The sequence below is a fragment of the Myiozetetes cayanensis genome, unplaced genomic scaffold (assembly GCF_022539395.1).
Source record: "Myiozetetes cayanensis isolate MyiCay16 unplaced genomic scaffold, myiCay2020 scf6-25, whole genome shotgun sequence".
In the NCBI taxonomy this organism is placed as follows: domain Eukaryota; kingdom Metazoa; phylum Chordata; class Aves; order Passeriformes; family Tyrannidae; genus Myiozetetes; species Myiozetetes cayanensis.
In genome coordinates this window covers 23,924,047-23,946,663 of record NW_026087853.1, presented here as the reverse complement: position 1 = coordinate 23,946,663, position 22,617 = coordinate 23,924,047, and the positions used below count along the sequence as shown (strand labels likewise).

Below are 22,617 nucleotides of genomic sequence, written 5' to 3'. Positions count from 1 at the left end.
TGCTTGTTTTCTTGGTAGCATGGCTGGAGTGTCCAGTCTGGTGATGAAGCTGCAAGCTGGATCTTATGTCTAATATTCTTGGCAGAAGTGCTTGAGAACAGACAGGAATGGCTGTGAATTCCCTTAGTGTCTGTTAATGACCTTTCTGACAATTTCTTTTTCCTTTTTCATGTAGTTATTAAAGAGTTAAGGTTGGAAAAATTTCTAGGCTTAACACACTATCAGAGGTACAAGTCAAGAAGTATACCTGTGAAGTCTTGTGTATATTTGTAGCACATTGGTGTGTCTCTAGAAAGTGTATCTGCAAAACTTTCAGAGAAGTCTTTTGGGAAAGAAAAGGGTTAATGTCATTCACAGTTCAAGCACAGAGATGCAGGTTATGTTGCCTTAGTCCTACACTGTTACACTACCTTACAGGCTGACTTTGTGGTAGGCCCCGAAGTTCATGGTAGTGATGCATGACACATTTGTGACCTGGATATGGAGTGTTGCATTGTGTTGATTATGTATTTATTTTATAGGGACTAATGGGAGAGATAATCAGGAAATAAAAAAATGAACAAATGGGACATGGAGGCGATGACAGTTTCAGTTTGATTTCCTTCAGGCTATGTGTTAGGTGAGAGGTTATGGTTGTGGGACATGAAACAACAGAAAAGATATGAAAAAATACGTTTATTCTTTCTCTCAATATATAGTGCTGGAGAATCATACAACAATCCAGAGGTGGCTATGCAAGTTAGACCTATCTTGTTTTCCCTCTTGGAATTATGTCTGTTCTGTGCCTGCAGGCTGGAGGAACAAAAACCCAACTTAGAGGCATTATTATGGTTCTCGTGGTTGTGGCTTGTTTTACTGGCCTTTCCCAGTTCTGGGGAGTTTTTGCAGCACTAGGTTGGTTAGGCAAAAAGTTGTGCCTCTTGACTGGCATAGATCTGCCTGTTCTCTCTAGTGTTACCTCACTCATGCTGTTCAGGAATATTTGTCAGGACCTGCTGTGATGTGCCAGCACTCTTCTTAAGGAATCTAAAAAATGTGAGATCTCTTTTTTTCACATCCCCTATTGTTCTATTCTGTAATCTTTTCTTTTATGGTGGATTTTCAATCTCTTTGATCTTTTAGTATTAGAAACCATGCCTGGACAAATCAGTGGAGAGTTCTTGCATGTGTCAGAGACAAAACAAGTTATGATTTGGGATTTGCAGAACTACAGTTGTTACCACAGCTGGCCCTGCAAGCGGGGAAACTAAGAATACTGAGAAGTGGACAATGTGAATGATAAAGTGTCCCGGTGCTACCTGCAGTCATACAAACCCTGGCCCAGTTGTGCATGATAAAATGCTGGTTTTGGCTCTGGGAAATAAACACTAAGTGGTGGCATTAATTGACTGTAGCTGTTGAAGCTTTTCATCTGCAGCAGTCTGCATTTCTGTATCCTTGTGGTGATACTTGCTTAGCCTGTGCTGCAGAGCAGGAATGGAAATATTTTAGCAATAAAGAAACAAGTAGTGATTAGTTGTCAGGAGATACCAATGTAAAGCTGCTTTCTGTTTGTGTGGAATCAGCCAGATATTAGAAAATCTCTGGTGGAACTGGGCATTGTGCAGACATGCAGTGCCAGCGTGAGTTAGTATTGCTGAGGGCTTTCAAAGCAAACAGTATTTCTGTTTTAGTCACATTCTGCTCTCAGTCTGTTCACTCTGACCACCTTGGAGAGAGCTGGGCAAACATTCTTAGCCTAGAATTAAGGGGAATTCTGATGGCAAAAGACAAGTGACACAAGTAAGTTAATCTTGCTCATTGTTTGCTTTTCCAAACACAACAGATTTATGTTACCTTCTTCCCCCTTTTTTTCCCCCTTCTTTTGAGCAGGGTTATTCTAAACCTTGATAAACAAGGCACATATAGCTTAGGTTTTTTTGGTAGGAGCAGTCACTGGCACAACAGTGGAGCATTTCACTGGTGCATTTTCTTGTTGTAACACTTTGGAATGGATTTATAGCTGGACCAAGGCTCTGCCATCTTCAACTAGCATATGTGCAGCTGCCTCATATATTCTGGTCAGGCCAGTGCAATAGCATCACCTTCCCACATTGAGATCAGGGATGCTTGTATCCATAATAACTTTCCTGTCCAGTAGGGAAACTTCCAAATGTTAGAGGTGTGTGAATTTGTTGTAATGCTGGGAATTGAACTCTGATCTCTCAAGGCCTAAATAAATACTGTTGTGCAGAGTTTTAGTCCTAAATCTTCAAATATCTCTAGAGCTGAATCTTTGATCCTGACACCACTAAATCACATAAAAATATTTTTAGTGACTTTTACAGTGACTTTCAGGTTTTGGATGTATCACAGAAAGAGTACAACTAATTTTCTGATGATTTTACCCTGTTGGGGTTCTTGTAAGGAATTGTGCTCATAAATAGACACTTAGTAAGTCAGTAATATTTAAGGTATTTCTTATTTAAACACCTTTTTCCTTTTATTTTCTTGTGTTACTGTTATTTTCAGTGGACAATGCCCAGTTTGCAACCATCAGTTGGAGGATAGCAACCTCACTGAAGAGGAGTACAGTAATCTCAGCGAAAGAATAATAAGGGATGTGATACATGGAACTGACACTTTTAGAAAGACAAGCCCACAGGTAGGTCTTGCACCCAGTCAGGTTCGTTGGCTAGGACAGTAATAAACAGTTAATGTTCAAGCATTTAACACCACAAATATTTTCTTTGCTTTAAAACATTCATAGGCCATTAGATACTGAAGTATCCTGTATGTCTTTTTCAGCTGGGTTTATAAAATGGGTCTAAATCTCGACATCTTTCATATTGTCTGTGTTCTTACATTTACAGCCAGATACTAATGGATACTGAAATGACTAAAATGTGGGAGGTTTTTCCATTACAAAATTAAAAATGTGTGGAAATGTTTTAATCCCCCAAGAGCTAAATTTTAAATATGGAATAAAACCCAGTAAATACCCTAGAACAATATAAGACATCTAGTATTTTGAGCTTGCAAAAAAAGTAAAAGAATGGTTGTCATTTTGTTCAGTCACCTTTCACAACCCACCAAATAATCAACTACTCATCGATTTTAAAGACACATGTTCATATTTATAATTACAGTATGTATTAGGAGTATCAAGCTTTTCAAAGGTCATGGTAAACATATGAGAGGGTGTAATTCCCAGACACTACAGTATATTGCAGTTCTGTGACTTCAGTAAAGCCTTTGACACTGTCTCCTGTGGCATTCTCCTGGAGAAGCTGGGTAAAACTGCTGAATGTCTGGGCCCAGAGAGTGCTGGTGAACATGCAGTTGGCAGCCGGTCACTAGTGGTGTTTCGCAGAGCTCAGTATTGGGGCCAGTCCTGTTTAATACCTGTATTGATAATCTGGATATGAGGGAATCAAATGCACCATCAGCAAGTTCACAGACTACACCAAGCTGGGTGGGAGTGTGGATCTGCTGCAGGGTAGGAAGGCTCTGAAGTGAGATCTGAACAGGCTGGATCCATGGACTGAGGCCAATTGTATGAGGTTCAACAAGGCAAAGTGCTGGGTCCTGCCCCAGGCAGCGCTACAGTCTTGGGGAAGAGCAGCTGGAAAGCTGCCTAGTGTAAAAGGACCTGGGGATGCTGGTCAGCAGCTGGCTGAACATGAGCCAGCAGTGTGCCCAGGTGGCCAAGAGGGCCAGTGGCATTGTATCAAAAATACTGTGACCAGCAGGACTAGCAAAGTAATTGTCCCACTGTACTTGGCACTGGTGAGGCTGCATCTCAAATTTTGTGTCCAGTTCTGTGTCCTGACTTCAAGAAAGGCATTGAGGTGCTGGTGTGTGTCCAGAGAAGGGCAGTGAAGCTGGCAAGGGGTCTGGAGCACAGGCCCTATGAGGAGTGGCTGAGGGACCTGGGGCTGTTTGGCTTGGAGAAAAGGAGGCTCGGGGAGACCTTACCGCTCACTACAACTACCTGAAAGGAGGTTGTAGCCAGAAGGGGGTCAGTCTGTTCTCCTAGGCAGTCTGTTCTCCCAGTGACAGAACAAGAGGACATAAAATCAAGCTGTGCCGGGGGAGGTCCAGGTTGGAGATCAGGAAGAATTTATTCACGTGAAAGGGTGATTATACACTGGAATAGGCTGCCCAGGGAGGTGGGGGAGTCGCCATCTCTGGAGATCGTCAAGAAATGACCAAATGTGGCACTTGGTGCTGTGGTCCTGTTGACAAGGTGATGATTGGTCCCAGGTTGGACTCAGTGGTCTTGGAAGTCTTCTCCAACCATAATGATTCTGTGATTCTATTTCTGACTCATTTTGTGTGGAGATAACTGATTCGGCAGTAGCAGTACTGAATGAAGCTGAGCCCCGCTAGATGGAGCCCACACCACATCTTAGAGTGGGTTTGCTTTACCTCTGTAAGTATTGATGAAGGTTTGCTGCAGCTGGCACCCCGGCTCTTCAGTGACTCGGAAAATATGGAAGAGGACACCAAATTTAATTCTTCAGGCTTTCTGCAGGCACACGCATTGCACATGTGTAACAGTTACAGAAACTTGAAGCAGTTATTGTTGAGGTGTTTGTAGTACATGCAGCCTACTGTGCAGACATCTAATTTCCACACAGATTTTCTCTTCAGTTCAGTACTTTTATGTGATCTAGGTGTGAATTGTACAGGAGAATAAAATTATCCTTACAAATGTAGCAGCAATTTTAAGTATTTAATGGGTACTGGTGTTCTATGATATCATACGATAAACAAAAGGCTGTATTTTATTGCATGCTGTTTGGCTTGGAAAGTTCCAGTGTGTCTAGTACACAGGACTAGATTAGTAGTGACAGTTGAAGGCAGAGAGATTTAGGGAAGGAGTTCTGGGTAACAGGACCTTCCCATTCAAGCTGAACAGTAGTAGAAATTATGTTCCCCCTGTGTAAGAACCTGATTGATGAAATAAATGCAGTCTAATGAAACAAATACACTATATTAAGTTTTGATGCTGGTAGATTCTGTTAGTTTGTGTGATAGCTGAATTTCCATCATTTATCACTCTGGGGCCACCCACTTGCTGCTTTCAAGTTGATCTTGTTCTAGCTGTGTATCAGCAGGCGGTTGCTGGCGGAGAGAATGGAGATGAACTTGGTGTGTTTACTGTTGGCTGCACAGCCTAAAGTCTGCTTCCTCAGTGAATTTTGAGCATGGATGTGGGGGTAGTGGTGAAATGGTGTCATGATGTATCAGATGTTTCCAGAAATAAATTTGGGACTTTCTAGTTGCCTTTGTGCTGTGAAAGCAGACATGTGGTGATGAAAATATGCTGCCCATTTTAGGTATGCCAGACTATGTGGCTTCTCCTGCAGTCAGGGTTCAGCCAGGGTTTTCCAGAGGGGAAACTGGGCGATGAGGCTGAAAATAGGATGTAAGTATATCTGAAGAGGGGGTGTGTCCATTCTCCAGTCAGTTACTTTTTTGTACTAGCCACACTTCAAATAGAAAACATTTTAACTTTGTATTTCTTCTTTTCTTCTAACTAGTTTTCTTCAAGTGCATCAGTGTTTCTTGCAATGAAGTGATTAATCTTGTAGTTGTTTTGAGCTCTGAACTTTTTTTTTCCAACAGTATTTCAAATTGAATATGTAATACATTTGGAATATCTTTTTTCCTTAATGAGGAATGGTCTTTTGTCTTACTTTTGCAACAGCATCATTGCTTTATTTGGTTTTATTTCTCTCACTTAAGAATAAATGTGGTCAGAGTAGAAAATTAGGAGCAAAGGCTTGGTTTGTTGAAATCCCCCCAAAACAGTCCGTTGTGGGTGATTAAAAAAATAAATATTTTTTGTAATTAGTTTTAGGAAAGAAAATCAAACAATATAGGTTTGTACATCAGAATGGTAGTAAACACTGTTTACAAATATGTTGAAAAGGTGGCTTGTGTGAACTATAAAACTGATTATTTGTGATGAGGAAATACCTGTTACACATTAAAAATAGACATCCATTCAGATCCATATGCACAGCTGTTTAAAGGTCTATTAGGAACGTCACATGATGATCTAATATACCGAGCTGCAGCCTTGCAAGCTGCCATGGGGAGAAAACAGTTGGAATAAGATTGTCACCTTTCATACTCAATTTCTGCATGATGTTTGCAGTTAGATGACTGTTGACTCTGGCTATATTTAATTGGGAGCTATGCCATTGAGCCTTGGAGGATATAATTGGTGTACTGGGAGGCAGAATCAACTTTTGCTGTGATGACTTTCATGTCGCAGGCACTCCAGGGTGTTCCTCTCAAATACACAAATGCTGTAATTTCATTCCCTTTGAGGCTCATACATCTGACAAGCCTGAAAGGATGGTTGTGCAGTGGGAAAGAAGCACATTAGAGATGTGTATGTGCTGTCAAGACGGCAGGAAAAGATGGGTTTGTGGTCATGTAAATCCCCACACTAGATCTGGACTAAATGTGTGAAGGGGTTTTACGTACTCCTCTGGAACATAAGGGACTGGATGGGGAAGAGGAAGTAACTCGTTCATCTCGGTGTTCTTTTTTCAAATGAACAAGGCAGTGCTGTTTCCAAGGAGCCTTGAAGATAAAGCTCTAACTCTTGCTTTTTAGAGTGATCCCTTTTCCTTTCTATAATGCTTTGTTTCTTCTAGCTCCATGATTTGCCCCAAAACCCTGATGTACCCAAAGGGGGCTTTGGGTGTGTGTCAGTCCTGTTCTGAATGAAGCAATTTATTACTTCCAAACCCCCTACATACTCCAGTATTTAAGAAGCCTCTGTCTGACACAGTCTGCTCTAAACCCATGTGGTAGTGCCTTCACTCCCAACTTCTAGTGTGATCTTCTTGTTTTTCTACCTGCTTTGTTGACCTTCAACATGTGGTCAAAGTCAGCTAAATTACCTGCACTTGAGTTGTTTGCAAGGTGAGCTGCTCTTTTCTGCTCTGAGATGCCTGGGTTATTATGGCTGTCCATCTTGCACCTGGATATCAAGGCTTCTTTGCCTGAGACAAGGGAGAAAGGGAAGTTAGGCCTTCTGTGTCTCCTGAGAAGATCAGGGGCTATGAGGAGAAAGCCCCTTCCAAGGAAACAGCTGATACTACGTGCACAGGATGTTCCATAGCCCAGGATACGCATGCCATTTACCTCCTCTACTTCTATCCCCATGTATGTTAACTCCTTATCACTGCCAGGGAGCAAAGAATTTTCTGAGGAGAGGAAGTGTGGAAAGAAGGAGAAGGCTGGGTTGACTTTCTCCCATAAGTTCATCTGCCATCTTTCCTCCCAAATATGTGCCATATTGCAGCAAAGGGATCAGATTCACAGGTAAGTGTTTGTCCTCTACAGTAGGAGTGCAAAAATTTGACATGTTGCTGAATGCTGTAAAGTCCTTTTTCCCTGGGATGAGGGAAGAGACAGTTCCTGTAGTTTCTTCTCAGGTGGGAATGATTGTCAGTTCTGTGGCAGGGTGGGTCACTGAGCTAGAGCTCAGTTAGAATGCCAGCACTTGGATTGAGAGCTAGCTGCTGCAAGGACCGTGCTGGCAGAATGAAAATCCTGCTGCTGCCAGCATGGTTTGAAAGCTTTCTCTTATTTCTGGAGAGGCATATAAGGATGGTGAGCTGTAGATATGCTTAGGATTAGGACTAAGAAACCAGACAGTAGAGATTTCTGAGCTTGCTTTTCCTTTTCCCCCCTTTTTCCAAGGCCCAAGAGTAGGATGAATACTGAGGTTGTATTAGATGAGAAAGTTATGAGTAATTTTTGGCTGAGTATGATTTACTTTTAGTGGTCTGTGGTTTCAGGATGGCAAGGATGAAAGAACCTCTTATTTCTGAATCTAGAAAGCCCTGAAAGTGTGGCGTTTGGAGATTAGTGTTTTAAACAGCAGGTGCTTGAGGACCTGAGCTCAGTTTATTAGGATTGAGTGAGAGCTATTGCTGGTGGAGATAAAGGTCTTATTGTAACCTTTTGGTACTTGTTGGTGTTGGGCTTAGGGTAAGAGTTGCTAATTGGGAGTTAAAATACTTGAAGCACTCACTTAAAAGGGTCGTGGCTACACCAGAGCATTAAATTAGAGGTGACATCAGTAAGGACAAATGTGTTGCCTAGTCTGCAACAACACCGATCAAAAAGCTTTCTTCTAGCTGTTGTTTGATTATGGGATGGCTAGTGCTGGACAGTTTAATTCTACAGGTTTTGCAGAATAGCAGATGGATGACTAAGCCCATTGTTGCCTTGTGGCTAGTTTTTAGTTGTGGGAAGGATGTGGTTATTAGCTTGTAGATAAGGATAAGGTTCGTATTGCAATTAAAGTTAAATACACTGATACCAAGTCTGAAGAATCCCGGATCATGATGATGTGCAGCCATATGTCTAGGGAACCCTACAGGGATTGAGACATTTGCAGATGGAGTTAAATGGTTCTTCTCCCCTCTGTCCCCCAGATCTGTTCTAAATATGGCCACTGGACTCGATCAGGATAAGGGTTAATATTCAGTAGAGCAGAATCCTGCATTGCCTTAAGAGCCAGGTTTGCTGCTAGATCTTGTTACATCCACAAGCATAGAGGAGAACTGGTCTGGGTAGGGGTTAGAATTAGGTGTGGTTTTGTTTCCGTTGCTGTGTTTGGGCTAGAACTACAGTTAGTTTGGAGGACAGAGAGAATGCTTGCCTCAAAGTCTGACCCACTACTCAGTCTTGTAGGTCTAATAAGGCCAGAGTAAAGACAAGTAATGGTTTGTGGCAGGTGTTGCAGTAATAGAGTGCTCAACCAGAGCACTGCAGCCCAAGCTGCAGCCTTTATCCACTTACTTTCTGTCATCCTGTCTCCATTTAATTCAGGGTGAATGTTACACTATTCTTGTGATGTGATCTACTAGGGGAGGGAACTTCTGGGAGGAAGGAAAAGAGGAGACCAAATGAGAAATAGGTGGTGAGAGGCAAAAACATTTGGATTTTTCTTAAAGTTTCTCTTGCATCTTTCCTTACTCCAGAGGTTCTTGATAATGGGAGCCAACAGAAGGACAGAGTCTTTTGGTGGAAAGATAAAAGACTTAGCTGCTTCCTTAGCAGCAATAAATACATCTAGATGAAAACATTATAAATTGAGCACAGACTTCTTTGACTCAATGGTCCCAGTGTTAGAGAATCTTCCTTGGGGATCGGTCAGATCTTCTGGACTGGTCCTCCTTTTCATGATTCGCATAGCAAGGAATGAGTTGGGATTTTTTCAGGTCCTTAGGCTACCCTGCAACATAAGTATGTTGCTTTCTCCCAACCCACTGTCTAAACCCATTTCGTTGTCCTCCACAGTCTTTTTAAGCTACTTCTAGTGTTACCTCTATATTAGGAAATTCTCCTAACCTGATACATATTCCAGTTAGTGCAATCAAGTAAGAAAAGTCTGGTTCTAATCTTATTTCTTTAGGAGCAAGCAGTTGCTTGGTTAAAATATAGTTGCTAACCTTAACTTGTTTTAACTATGTATCATCTGGAGATCTTGCTAAGCCAAATGCAAACACAGTTTGCTGATGCAGTGATTTTTCTGAGATCAGTATCTTTCTTACATTAGCTGGAATGTAAAAGAAAAAATAGAAATAGAAAAACTTGAAGAATTACACCAAGGTTGAAGTATGGCATACCTTGATAAAATATATTTTTTTCTGTTTATTAGTTGATCACAGGGACAGACAGGATCATAAACATGAAGTTCAGAACAGTAACTTTTAACCAAAGAATTAAATTAATATGAATTATCCATGTAGCTGATTTTTAAGGAGATTATTTTATCAGGAACCTCTTGGACACACAATCCTTTACTTGCAGCTCATACCTTCCACTAAGTTGGATCTTGAGGCATGTTTACATAATGCAGACTGCATACCTCTACTACCCTTTTTTAAGTGTTCACTCGCTGCCTCTTAGCATTGCTAAGTTCTGTGATAATAGTTCTAAAGTAAAATTAGTGTGAGCACATGTTGATTTAAGACACTTGGAAATTTATCTCATGGAACTTAAAGTATTATTGAATGGCCCTTTACCATTTGGTCCTTTGATCCATTCCCGAAGGTCCTTCTAAGTTGAGGAGCTGGTCTTCAGCTGTGGCAAAGACAGATTCTCCTGATGATGCAAAGACCTATATGGAATTGTCAAACATAGGACTTAGTTGTAATTGATGATAATTAGAATAGCTGAACAAATTATAATAATTTTATGTTAGTTCTCCAATGTCTTATCTCTTAGGGTTTGATTAGATTTATTTTAGAACATCAGCAATTTGAGCAATGTTTTCATTACACTGTGATGATCATTTAAGTTGATACAGTTCTTCCAGAAATCTGTTTTTAAAAAAAAATGCACTTTCTTTCTATATTATGCCTTGTCTCATCTTTCTGATTCTAAATTTAATTTGGTTTTGTATTCATCATTGGTTTGGTTTCTTCTGTGCTATCTCCTCTCCTAAATACCTGTAAAATATTTCATATATATGAGAATTGGTACAGAATTATGAAAGAAGCTTCTGATTTTTTAGCATGACCCTTTAGGGGCTCTTTATTTTACGCCTTTTTTAATGCTGTAACTAGTTCAGTGTTTTAGTAGCTTATTATGAAGTCTTTTGTCAGGTTTTTTGCAAATCTAGTTAATGCCATCTGGTTCTATTTTACCCACCTTTTCATTGTCACAAGGAAAGATGTTTTAGAGATACTCTTTTGCAGAAGGTGTGCACATTAACTCTGCCAGATCATGCTGTTCAAGAGGGTTTGCACAGTTTTTACTGACTGGTTCAAATACATTACAGTGTGCAGATGCTGGGTGCATAGGTCTGTAATTCTCTGGACTGTTTCTAGAAAGACTAAAATAGAGATAGAATATGTGGTGCCATTCGGTCCCCCAGAATAGTTGCTGTTCCTTTTGAGATTGCAAATATAACTTGGTATAAGCATTTGGCGGCAGTGAGATCTTTAAACTAGTGTAACTAGCCTTACTGCCAGCTGTTCATTCCTGCCCTTTGGCCCCTCCAAGTGTGCCAGGAAACAAGGGAGCACAGCCTCATGGTAAGGGCTGTGCCCCCTGTGCCAGGGCACAAACCTAGATGAAAAAATGTTTTGTTTTCTTGTGTTTCTTCAGCTAGATCAGTTCCTTGATCAGATTTGCTTCAGACATTTGGACCAGCATAGCAGAGAAAGCAGCACAGGATACATCCAGCTCTCTGGTACTCATGTAGCATTTTTCCATGTGAATGCTATAGACTTGTCTGTAATTAAGTACCAGTCTGCCTCACTTACATGAGACTGTCTTTTCTATGAAGTTCATGATTTTATATTATCTTAAATGTCTTTTCCAACCTAAATGCTTTTATGATTCTGATTCCATTCCACCATCTTTCTATAATACTCATTACATTACACTACATTTAAGCATTCAAGCCAGTCTTTTCTTCAAGGTTCCAAAGCAGTGGTTTTAATTTTGAAAGCACTGTGAATTCAAAATGTTTCTGCCTTTGGGAAGTTTTTTTGGTCCATTTTCAAAGCAAGCTTGGTATGGTCCGTTTCTTTCTTCTTGTACTTATGATGACAGCCTTGCAAAGATGGGGGCATTTTTCCACTGAGGACAGCAGCACAAACTGTTCGTCCCACACTCCATGTTTAGAGTGCTCAGGAAGGACTTTTTAGAAGTGTGCTACCTGGATTGTTGAGGTCCAGGCTGTGCATTGGCCTTGTTACTGACCCTCTGCTGTCTGAGGTAGATAGCTGGGAACAAGTCCTACAGCATTGCCTGCTGTTGACTGAGGGCTGTGAACAGGCAGCATAGTGCACATCTCAGCAAGGTTGTCAGCGTGCCTGCAAGTACCTTCCTGTTTGTGACTGTATCTCTGAAAGCTACAGCCACAGGAGTTCGTGACTCTGGGATTATTTGTACGCTCTAGAGAAGTATACAACAGAGGGAAAACAAATGGTGTGCAATCCTGAGTACATAGTGATACCATACACAATACTGAGAAAAGCCTTCCTGCTTGTAAGGGTTTGAAGGGGATTTCCAGGCTTTGAAACTGTAGGGGAAATAATCAAACCCTTCAGGCACAGCAACAAACAGATTTAAGAGTGCTCCAACAAGGCGCAGTAAAAAAAATAGAACTGGCTGGATTTCAGTTTGACAGCTGAATTTTATTTCTCACACTTAATGCATTCCCGTGTTTTTCTTCTGATACCAAGAAACATTGCTGAAAACAAAGCAACCTCACATCACTTTGTCTTTTATGAAACTGTTAAAAAAGAGAGTGTTTTCACTTCTCTAACAGCTGCTCTTACAGTGTTGAAAAACACCCTGTTTGATAATAGGGGTAGTTACATTATAATTAAGTACAGTACAATATTATGTTAATTAAAATTTGCTCTTTCCTTGCACTTGTCATTTAACATGGAGAGGGGAAGCACTGCTTCTTCTGTTACACAAAGCTTAAACTATTGTGAATGCTTCTGGAAAAAACATATGTTGAACATTGTAGGTTTTAATTTTTAATTTAACTAGTGTCTCTCCACCATTCCTGAACTGAACAAAATCTTTATTTAGAAGAATTGACCAACAACCTTTTGATTTTAATAGGGTTTAGTAAGTTTTTTTTAATTCTTCTGTTTAAACTCCATGCACTGGCAGGAACATAATAGCCTTTCTTGTATTTAGAAGTCCTCTGTGGTTTTGCTCATGTATCTCCTTTGCATATTAGATTACTTTAGGTTTGGGCATTTGGATCAGTAGATATTTTGGATTGTTCAAGAATTTGACCAGTGCCCGGATTTTTATTTCTAGTGGCCAACATATTTCCTATTTAGACTTGAGAAAAATGTTCAAGTGATGTAACCTTTCTGTGTTCTGAAACGTCATACACTGAGATCTGTTATAGACTTTAAAATTATTTCATAATACTCATTTGGTTTAGTCTCATGGCTCTTACCAAAGGGCATGCTTGTTTAGCTATGTTTTCTTTGTTTTGAAAGACATGATAAACATGTTATGATGTTTAACATAGTATCTGTAAATGCTAATATTTAATTCCTTGAGTTCCTCATTTTTGTTGTACTTTTGAAGCTTGGGGTCTTTGTATGCTTGGTGTTGGAGGAAAACCATATATTTCTATTTATAAATGTATTTACGGGAGTCGAAATAGTATTGCCTTATAAAAGAGTCCTATTTTCATATTTATTGCTACTGCTATTCCAAATATTATTGGCTGTGTAAGCCAGACTTTTGAAGTTCGAAGGCACACTTATTTAAAAAAATGTTTTAAATTAATGGTGTAAACCAACAAAACTAGTCTTCTTTCTTTCCTTCTTTTTTAAACAGTAATTCCTATAGTTCCATTTTTTAAAACCAACCTGTTTTGCTTTGCTGCAATACTCCAGGCTGAGAGATAAATTTCATAAAATGTTGTCGTTTCATTATTCAGTCATTTAGCATAGTCAGCGCTGTCTGGGGGAAAAGGTAATCCCAGCAGTCTCACCTGCTAACAGCGTCATTCCATGTACTGGCTGCATTTTTATGCCAGGACAGTCCTCTTGTTGTGACCTGAACGGGTGGACTGGTGCAGACTAAAAACTGTTATATGGGCTCAGTTCATGCAGTTGAGTCTTTCTCTTTGTGCTAACAACGTGTATACATAGGTAGGTGAAGAAACAAGGGTAGGAATGAATGGCTGAGGGAAGGGAGAAGGTAGGAACACCTTTTTCTGTGGCAGCAGCAGTACATACCAGTGTAAAATGATGGTGAAATAGTGCATGAGTCATCCAGCTGGTGTGGAATACCAAAAGAATGTGACTGCTTTTGCTGAGATATGAATGCACCTGAGCCACATACCCACTAGTGATTAAACAAAAAATTAGTTTAAAACTCTTAAATTCTATACGACAATATAAATTCCATCATGGGTTTGTTATGGCTGGCTTTTCTTTTCAAATTTATTTAATCAGCGTGGTGTCCATTTGCAAAGAAAAGGGTGTTTTTAGTAGAAGGTGAAGTGAATCATTTTTAAAGGTTGCATAGTGGGCATTCCCCTATTTTCCCAGTAAGGCAATAAATGAAATCAGGTGAGTTTTTTAAAATTCCCTTTTCTTTTGTGCATGGTGTGGAATCCCTGGAGCCACCTGTGGGGCCATGCTGCACTGTGTGTATTGCTGCTGCAGGCAGGAGTGTTCTTGCAGTGCACAGACTGCTGGGGGAAGTCCTGCATTGAGGTAACAGCCTTGCTGTATTGCAGTACTTTTCTGCGGCTCCTGAGAGATACGAGGGTCATGGCAATAAACAATGTGAAATGTGTTTTTGAAGTTTTGTCCTTTCAGTTTGAGTCATGTTTCCGAGGCTGGGAAAATGCACTTTTCTTTGGAAACTTTGTGAGATGAGCCCGGTCAGAACAAGTTAGAAATCAGTGTAAGGTTTGTTGTGTTTGTCTTGGTGCTCTTACTTGGAGAGAGAGAGAGAGAGAGAGAGAGAGAAGGTGTTTTGCTAATTGTTGGCTTATTGAAGGGATTCATCCTAAGTGCCCTTTTTGTTGTTGAGCAGGATGTTACCTTGTAAATTCTCCTGTGGCATATGCAGGGGTGTGTGTAGATCCCCAAGAGTCATACCATATGCCCAAGAGTATTGCCCAAATGCTTCTTGACCTCTGTCAGGCTTGGTGCTGTGACCACTTCCCTGGGGAACCTGTTCCAGTACCCCAACCACGCTGGAAGGGGAAACCTGTGCAAATAACTTGCTTCTTTTTACCTAAACCAACCTTCACGTTGTCACTGTACTGCATTGATGGTCATCATGTCTGGCTTCTCTTGATGAGCTGTACCCTAACTGCAGCTGTGCTCTACTTCATTTACTGCTTAGGAAGAAAGTCTTCAGTTTCTTCAAACAGTTAGCTATTGAGGGAGATATCTTTAGAGAACTGTGAATGAAACATCTCTTTATTACTGTGGCTGCAGTAAGATCTGCATAAAATCCAGACAAATCCCAATCTTTGAAAAATCAACATCCTTTGAATTGTCTGTTTTTTCTCTTCATGGTGAGTTGATCTTGGTTGGATACCAGAGTCCACCAAGCTACTCTGTAACTTCTCTCCTCGACAGGGTGGTACAGTGAGAAAATGAGATGGAAAAAACCTCAAGCATCAGGATAAAGACAGTTTATTAAAGCAAAAGCAAAGCCCACATGCAGAAGCAAAGAAAACCAAAAGATTTATTCTCTACTTCCCATCAACATGTGCTGTTCAGCTACTTCCTGTTACGTAGGGGCTCAGTATGCATAGCAGTTGCTCCATAAAATAAAGGTAGTAATAAGAAATGCCCTATCCCCCCCATTTTTTCCCCTCTAAGCTTTTATTCTGAGCAGGTGTTGTGTGGATGGAATATCCCATAAGTCAGGTTGAGTCAGCTGTCTTGGCTATGTCCCCTCCCGAAATTTTGCCCACACCCAGCCTAGTGGTGAGAGAGAATGTTGGAGTGACAGCCTTGATGCTGTGGCAGCACTGCTCAGCAGTAGCCAAAACACCGATGTGTTACCAACCCCTTTCCAGCTACCGGTACAGGGCACAGCACTGTGAGGGCTGCTGTGGGGAAAACTGACTCCATCTCAGCCAGATTCAATGCACTCCTACTGTGTAAGTCTGTGGATGTTAGAACAACCCTCTGTACTATGTCTGGATGAGGTAACCTGCTGCTTATTCCCAGGCTTGGCCCTCTCCTTCCCTGTGTCCAGAGAGGATGAGAAATATGGAACTCAAAAACTATCTCTCAGGGGAGCAGACCTGAATCTTCTCTGTCATTCTTTATGTATTTTTTTTTCTAGAAAAGGAGAGAAGCACTCTTGTGTGTTGCTGGGGAATTATGGATTGTGAGGAGAAAATTAACTGACCCTTGGGGTTTTTAATCTGTCTGAGGCTTTTCACTGGAGTCTTCTGTATTTGGTGACGTTAATTAAACTTGGCCATTTGTCTTCTGTACTGACTCTGCTATTAACTCCTCATCTCCCTGTATGGATAAGTCTTCTGTACCAGCAGACCTTCTCCCTGTTTTGCACAGTTTACTTGTAGAGATGGAAAACAACTGAGCTGATCTGGGAGGCTGGCAGGGGCATACTGTCTGTCAGGCATCTGTTGAGAATGGTCTAGGACACATGGACAGGAGGAGATGGGAGGGAAAGAAAAAGTGGCCAAAGCACTGACAGTGGAAAAGCTGCAGCATCTCCCCAGCTCCAGGAGTCAGAAGTGAGTCCCAGGGAGCCAGGAACTGGCTTTCTGAGGAGCACTGAGCCTATCCTGATGCCTCTCAGCAGGACCCTTCTGGCAGCCCTGCTCCATCTGCCCTGCTGGGAGAGGGGAAGGAGCCAAGTGAGAGTGGGCAGAGGAGAGCACAGACACATCAAATCTGCTGCTTCCCCAACTCATGCTGTAGTGTTCCCTCAACAATCTGCTCTGCCCATCAGGAAAAACCCACCCTTTCAGAAACCGCTCTCTAACTATTGTTGCTTGAAATAAAATCCCACTTTAAAATTCTCCACAAAGTGCTTATTCTGTATGGAACTGAGCCCATGAAGACAAGATTACTTTGTACAATATGCTTCACAAAAATGTCAACTTGACTGTAACTGTGTTACTTCAAATAATATTGCCATTTGTTGGCATTGGGAAAATAACACACTACTGGAGTGTTTGCCACATGTTTTTCATCTGCTTCCACTTTCTTTTGCCTTTTCCATTTTCAGTTATCTTTGTCTCAAAGCTCTTCTATTTTGCCTTCATTTGGTCTGCACGTGTTTTGCTTCTTTTCATCTTTCCCACATTTCAGACAGCCATCCAGTATTGCAGTGATGACTCACCTGATTTTGAACCGTGGGAAGTCCCCTGGATGGCATAAGCCCAGAAGGAATCCATGTTGTTTGGTTTTGCACTTGTTTCTTCCCCTCTAGCCCTTTGCTAGTGGCTTCTTTCTGTGTCCTGGTGTCCCTGTCAGATGGCAATGAGAATATTTATTGATCTATAGAAAGTACATTGAGATTGAGGCAGGGAGCAGGGAAAACACAAGTGCCAACAATTTATTTTTGTTGGAAATGATAATTTCCTTGTCCAGCTTTTTATGCTTTCTCAATAATGACATTTATTTCAGCCATGGAGAAATGAAAGATCACATAAAAGGCAATTGATTCCTATGGTGCTAGACTGAGCTCTGTGTTGTCTCTGTTCTCATCATTGTGCTTTTGATTAGCACACCTCTTTTCACCTGGAAATTGTTCCTGAAATTTTAACATCTGAGTGAGGCATCCTTATCTCACTTAATTGATTTGTATAATAATAATGGCCAGTCTTCGCAAGCGAAGATCCGGGGAAGGTCTTTACACCTTCCAGCCCGCGCATTGGATTTTTTAGGTGGTGGTCTAATTGATTTGTATTCTTAATACAAATGACCCTTTTCCTAGTATAATTTGTCATATGCATTCCAACTATATTTGAAGTTAGTGATCATTTGTTCTGCCTGACAGCAGTGTATTTTCTGGACAAATAAATTCTTTCATTTCTTTCTCCGAGGAAGAATTGTATATGCTGTATATGTTTGTGTTTGTGTGCTGAGGGGATGTTTTTTATTTAGACATATGTTGCCATGTGGCTATGTGGGAGAAGGCAAGATTAGAAGAGTACTTATTGAATCCTGAGTAGAAGGCATGAAATATGAATTGCTTTGAGTTCCTATGAAAGTTAATTTATAGCTTTGGTCTGTGAAAGCTCTGTCAGTGATAAATAAGCCTTACTTGTTACTAGAAAGGTAATTTATGAAACTAGGTCACTGCCCACCAGGATGGTGCAGAGTTCTTGTGCCTATTAAAAGCAGTCAGAAGCAAGAAGTAGAAATCTTATGCAAGTGTCTGCAAAAAATCACTAAATCTTTCCTCAAAAATTAAGGGAGAAATTCTTTTATTCCTATTTATTATAGCTTTGTAGTCTGTTCTTCTCCTGTGGGCTCTCAAACCTAAACCAGTTGTGGTTTTCCTTCTATTGGAAAAACATTCTGTTGGATGGATGCTGCTGTTTTGCTCAATCACTGCATTACATTTCTGACCTAGTAAGAAAGCCCATTGTTTTGTTAGCCTTAAAGCCATGTGTTACTCACAAATGGACTGCTGTCTTTCTAAGTGAATGTTTATTTAAATATTGACTGGCACTCAGAGATTTCAGAATTCTTCCAGAGAACCTGAGTATGATGCTTACTTTACATTTGGAAATGTTAAGAACTAGTAGTAGTGTCACTGCCTACCGGTTTGTAAGGTTGCTTTGTTCTGCAGCTGTTACATGACAGTGACTATCGCACGTAACTTTATGAAAGTATACACTTTAGATTATAATATTGAAAATCTGGATGACTGTAAAGTTTTGGATTTTGGTTGTAATGTAATTTAAAGTTTTATTGGAAGTATCTACTGTAACATGGCTTTAAAGAAGTTTTCGTTGTGGGGGTTGTTTTATGTGGTTGTTATACGAAATATGCAAGTAATGATGTGAAGCGTAGCCAACGACGTGGAAGTGAGAGACTTAGGCTCTGTTTCATTTTTTAATAAAAAGTGACTGATATTTTTTTTTGTTAAACTCAACATAACATTCCCCTGTGTTTGTTTGTTTATTTATTTCAGGAATTTGAGGCCTTTCAAACATTTGTGGAAAATCGAGTTCCGTTTGATATTGTTATTGATGGACTCAACGTTTCCCACATAAAACCCAAAAAGATGCAATGTGAAAATGTAAGTGCTGTTAAATATTCATTAAGAATTTTGTGTGTGCTGATTGTAAAACAATGAGTGCCTCATTATTATCCTCTAGAGAAACTGATCAGACATTTTTGTAGCACGTGTTACAATTTCACACATTAAAAATGATTAGTGGGAAGATGGTTCTTCACACATATTTGAATGTATTAGCTGTAAAATGTTGTACCTAAATTTCCTCATGTATACAATGGTTATAATTACAGCTAAGGTATTGATAATAACATTATTAGGACATACACTATGTCAGTGTGTAAGTTTTCATACTACTAGGAATTTGTGGGAACACAGTAGAACTGCCATATAGACAATTTGGTCTAATATAGTTATGCTGGTAAGAGTTGTTCTTAAAATAACCCCTTACTTTGTTCAAACCACATCCTGTACACATTTAAACTTTATTTCACTTCCCGTTGCCTTGAGAATTTGAGTCTTGTTAGTACAAGGATGTACCATCAAACTGGCTTCAGTTCTTTCCACTTTATGATTTGTAGGAAAAAAATCCTGCTTTTTTGCCAATAACTTTGTTTGAGAATTCTTGCTACTCCCATGTAGCATTTCACTAAGAATTGGCTTATTTGGGTTCTTTTCTTAAGCAAATATCTACTTTACATTAGGAGTAAAAAAGTAACTGCTCACATGTATTCAAAAGCCAGAATTTAAATTTTCATGCTCTTGAAATTAAAATTAAGTTATAACTGAAGTTGATAATAAAAGAAGAATTTTATTTGTAGTAATTACAAGAAATACTTTTTTCTTCTAAGAACTACTTAAAAATTGTTCTTAGGAGGTAGTATATGCTTATCTGCAGATAAAAGTGAGCTAGGGAGGCTAGATAAACTTACTGAAACATGTTTGTTTGAGAGCACCAGTGAAGTTTCATAAGATACTGTCTCACAAAGAGGGTACTTTCTTTATCATGAAAGTAAAAAAAAAGGTTTACAAGTTGTTTTGGTGGAATCTGGAAGTGTTGATTGTCTGAGAAGAATTCCAGACAGAATATAATATCACAGTGTTTTAAGATCTGCAAAGACAGATCTGTGCTGCCAAAGAGGAGGAAGAGAAATGCCTTTCCCACTGTAGGAACTCTGAACAGGATTCTCAGTGGTCTGTAAAACTGGAGGCAGCACAGCAAAGAGCCAGCCTGGTTTTGGCAGATAATTATTCCTGATTTCTGATCAGACGTCTTATTAGGACATATTAGTGTGCTGAGCAGCAGAAGTTGCCTTTGAGTTTCTCGTTAGCTTCTGCTGTGCTGGAAGGACTTTGGGATCCAGGATGTCAAAAAGATCCAGAAGAACTGTATGAAGGCATCAACTTTCCATTTAGGTTGTTCCGTATAGGTACACGTCACATCTCTTGAATCCCAGCTGTTCACAGATTAGGAGGATTTTTAGGAAGACCTGCCTTTCCTTCCTAAACAACAGAACAGTCCCTTGGGCTCACCACAGCTTATCTCCCGAAGAAGGTTCTCTTAGCTAAAATCTACTTGTCCTATGAGTTATGTTGCTGTTAATTATTATTGCATTTTGTCATGCACAAAAACTGTTATTTAGTGGAGCTTCCACCAGCCAGTCTTGCTGCTCCTGTTTTTTGGATCCTGTTATTGAGAGTAAGGAGTCATTACATGAGATAGAATGGACGTGCCCACTATTCCTGCCACAGACCTGTAGATACTGACTGGCTGAATAGTACCTATTTTGGCATGGGAAGTGTGTATTTGCACTCTAAGCAACAAAGTAACTCCTTCACTGCCCAAAAGAAATAATCTTCTAGACACATGGACTGCTAAAGACTTTTTTGCTTTCTATTAACCCTCCTAATTAACTGAGACAGCATCTTTATACAGTTACAGTGTTAACTATCGAGTTTTTTCCAACTGAAAACATTGTTTAAATGTGAGATCATGCTGGATGCTAGCAGATCCTGTTCTATTTCTTCATGACTCTGAACTCCTGTGTTGTAACATGTCAGGAAAGGACTGTGTCTTTATTCTTTATTCTTATTTTATTATTCTTTATTCTTTTGACAAGAAGTATGTATTCTTGTTTCCTTACTGTTTTTTTCAAGACTGCTAAAAACAGAAAAAAACCCACAAAGCAGAGCAATCCTTTTTTCTGTCTCCAGACTTTTCTTTCAGATGAGGGAAGGGTAGGCCACAGGAATCTGTTGCTTTTCTGGTTGCTGGTGTTGCTGCCAAGTAGTCCCCCATCTGTGAATGCTGACCTCCCTGAACGCTGTAGTCTGTCTTTGAGGGCTGACTCTGCCACAAAACATCCTCTTGTGGAGGCTCCTGTCCTCACGCCAGCGACAGCTGAATGGAAAATGTGGAGTGGCAGATATGGGGCATTTACAGCCTGCCTTAATAAGTTCTTCAGTGTACATAGGGAAACATAGTGCAGAACTGAGAAGGTGGGAGGAGAAATAATGCAAGAGAAGTGGGAGGCAGAGCACAAAGGATGGAAAAAGCCAAGAGTGAAGGCTGGCTGGCTAGGACAGCATGACAGGCCCATTTTGAAGAAGAGGTTCATGCTGTGACCTCTTCAGTTCATCTGGAGAGGTAATACAGGAGCCATATTTCCAAGGACCTCTGTTAAAGGTGCCCAGCCTGCGTTTTACTTGTCAAAACCCAAAACTTATTCTGAGTCTCCAGGTAGGAGTATGCTTTTTGAGGGTTCATTCTTGCAGCTAGTAGACCCAGTCAGGGTATTGTTGTATTAACTTTTCTATTACAGTATATAGTTTGTAAAGAGAAAGAGAAAATCAGGTTGATGCTCTGTTTCTAACACACTGTAAGTGTTACTATTTGGAAATTTTTTGTTTCTTTGGAACACATCCCTTACATGATTTAGAGAGCATGGCAAAATAAAGGGCATTATTAAACACAGGAGAAAGCCTGAGATTTATGTGATAAAACCATGGTAATTTAAATGCATTCTGGTCTTTATTTAAATTTAACAAAAAGGACTGTTCAGCTTAGTAATTTAGCTTTCAGAACTGCAGCTGTTTTGCTGAAGATCATCTCCAACTAACTTAGTCAAATGATTGAAATAAGAAAACATTGATAAAATATTTCTCTCTTTTTCAAACAGCCTAACATTTGTAATTCCATTCAGGGGTTCCTTAGGCATCTTGGAGAAGGGCTGGGTTGTGTGAACAAAGCACAAATACCTTGAGGGATGAGAGGAGACAGAAAGAAAGCAGAAGTTGAAGGAATGATTTTAACACGTTTAATTCCCAAAGTGTTCTGACATTCTAGAAAACTAGATATACGACTTCCAGTAGCCCCAGGAAACTTCAGTCCTCACAGCCAGCACTTGCTTAGCACATCATCATGAATATTATTGACTTAGCAGATTTACAGGAACATCCTGTGGCAGTTTCTCTGGTATATGACACTGTTGGTTTGTAATTACAATCCCCCTTTATTCCAGGTTGGTTTTATACTAGATCTGTTTCCTGGTAGAAATCACCATGTGGCTGCATCAATTACTGAAAAAAAAAAAAAAAAAAAAGAGTCAGCCTGAGGGTGGGAACAAAGATTTTTTGGGGACTAGGGAGTGGTGAGACCATCTGATTTGAAGGCACTGCACACACAGTGACCGTAAAACTGCAACACTGGTTATCAGCCAGCACCTCTTTTCAATCCTTTGCTTCCTTATGCAGCATTTTAAATTAGACATTAAAGTTGACTTTTAATTAAAAGATATTATAGAATGGAAATTAGTTTTGCCATATAATCCAGACCATAGAAAAAAATCCAAAACCTCCCATAAAGCCTAAAATCATTCAATCTTGTCTTCTGCTGCTGTTTAAAACTGT

At 40.0% G+C, this 22,617-nt stretch overlaps 1 protein-coding gene across 3 annotated transcripts in view; it reads left to right on the top strand.

Annotated features, from left to right (window-relative positions):
- The window catches only part of PRORP (protein only RNase P catalytic subunit), a 59,530-nt gene that overhangs the window by 5,937 nt on the left and 30,976 nt on the right, over positions 1-22,617 (top strand). For all 3 annotated transcript variants that reach the window (XR_007631461.1, XM_050335764.1, XM_050335763.1), the window contains exons 4-5: positions 2,512-2,644; positions 18,664-18,771. Coding sequence is in view for 2 of the 3 variants with exons in the window: in XM_050335764.1 (XP_050191721.1) it covers positions 2,512-2,644; positions 18,664-18,771 (241 nt within the window). In the remaining variant the exon portion in view is untranslated. The remainder of the gene's footprint in view (positions 1-2,511; positions 2,645-18,663; positions 18,772-22,617) is intronic.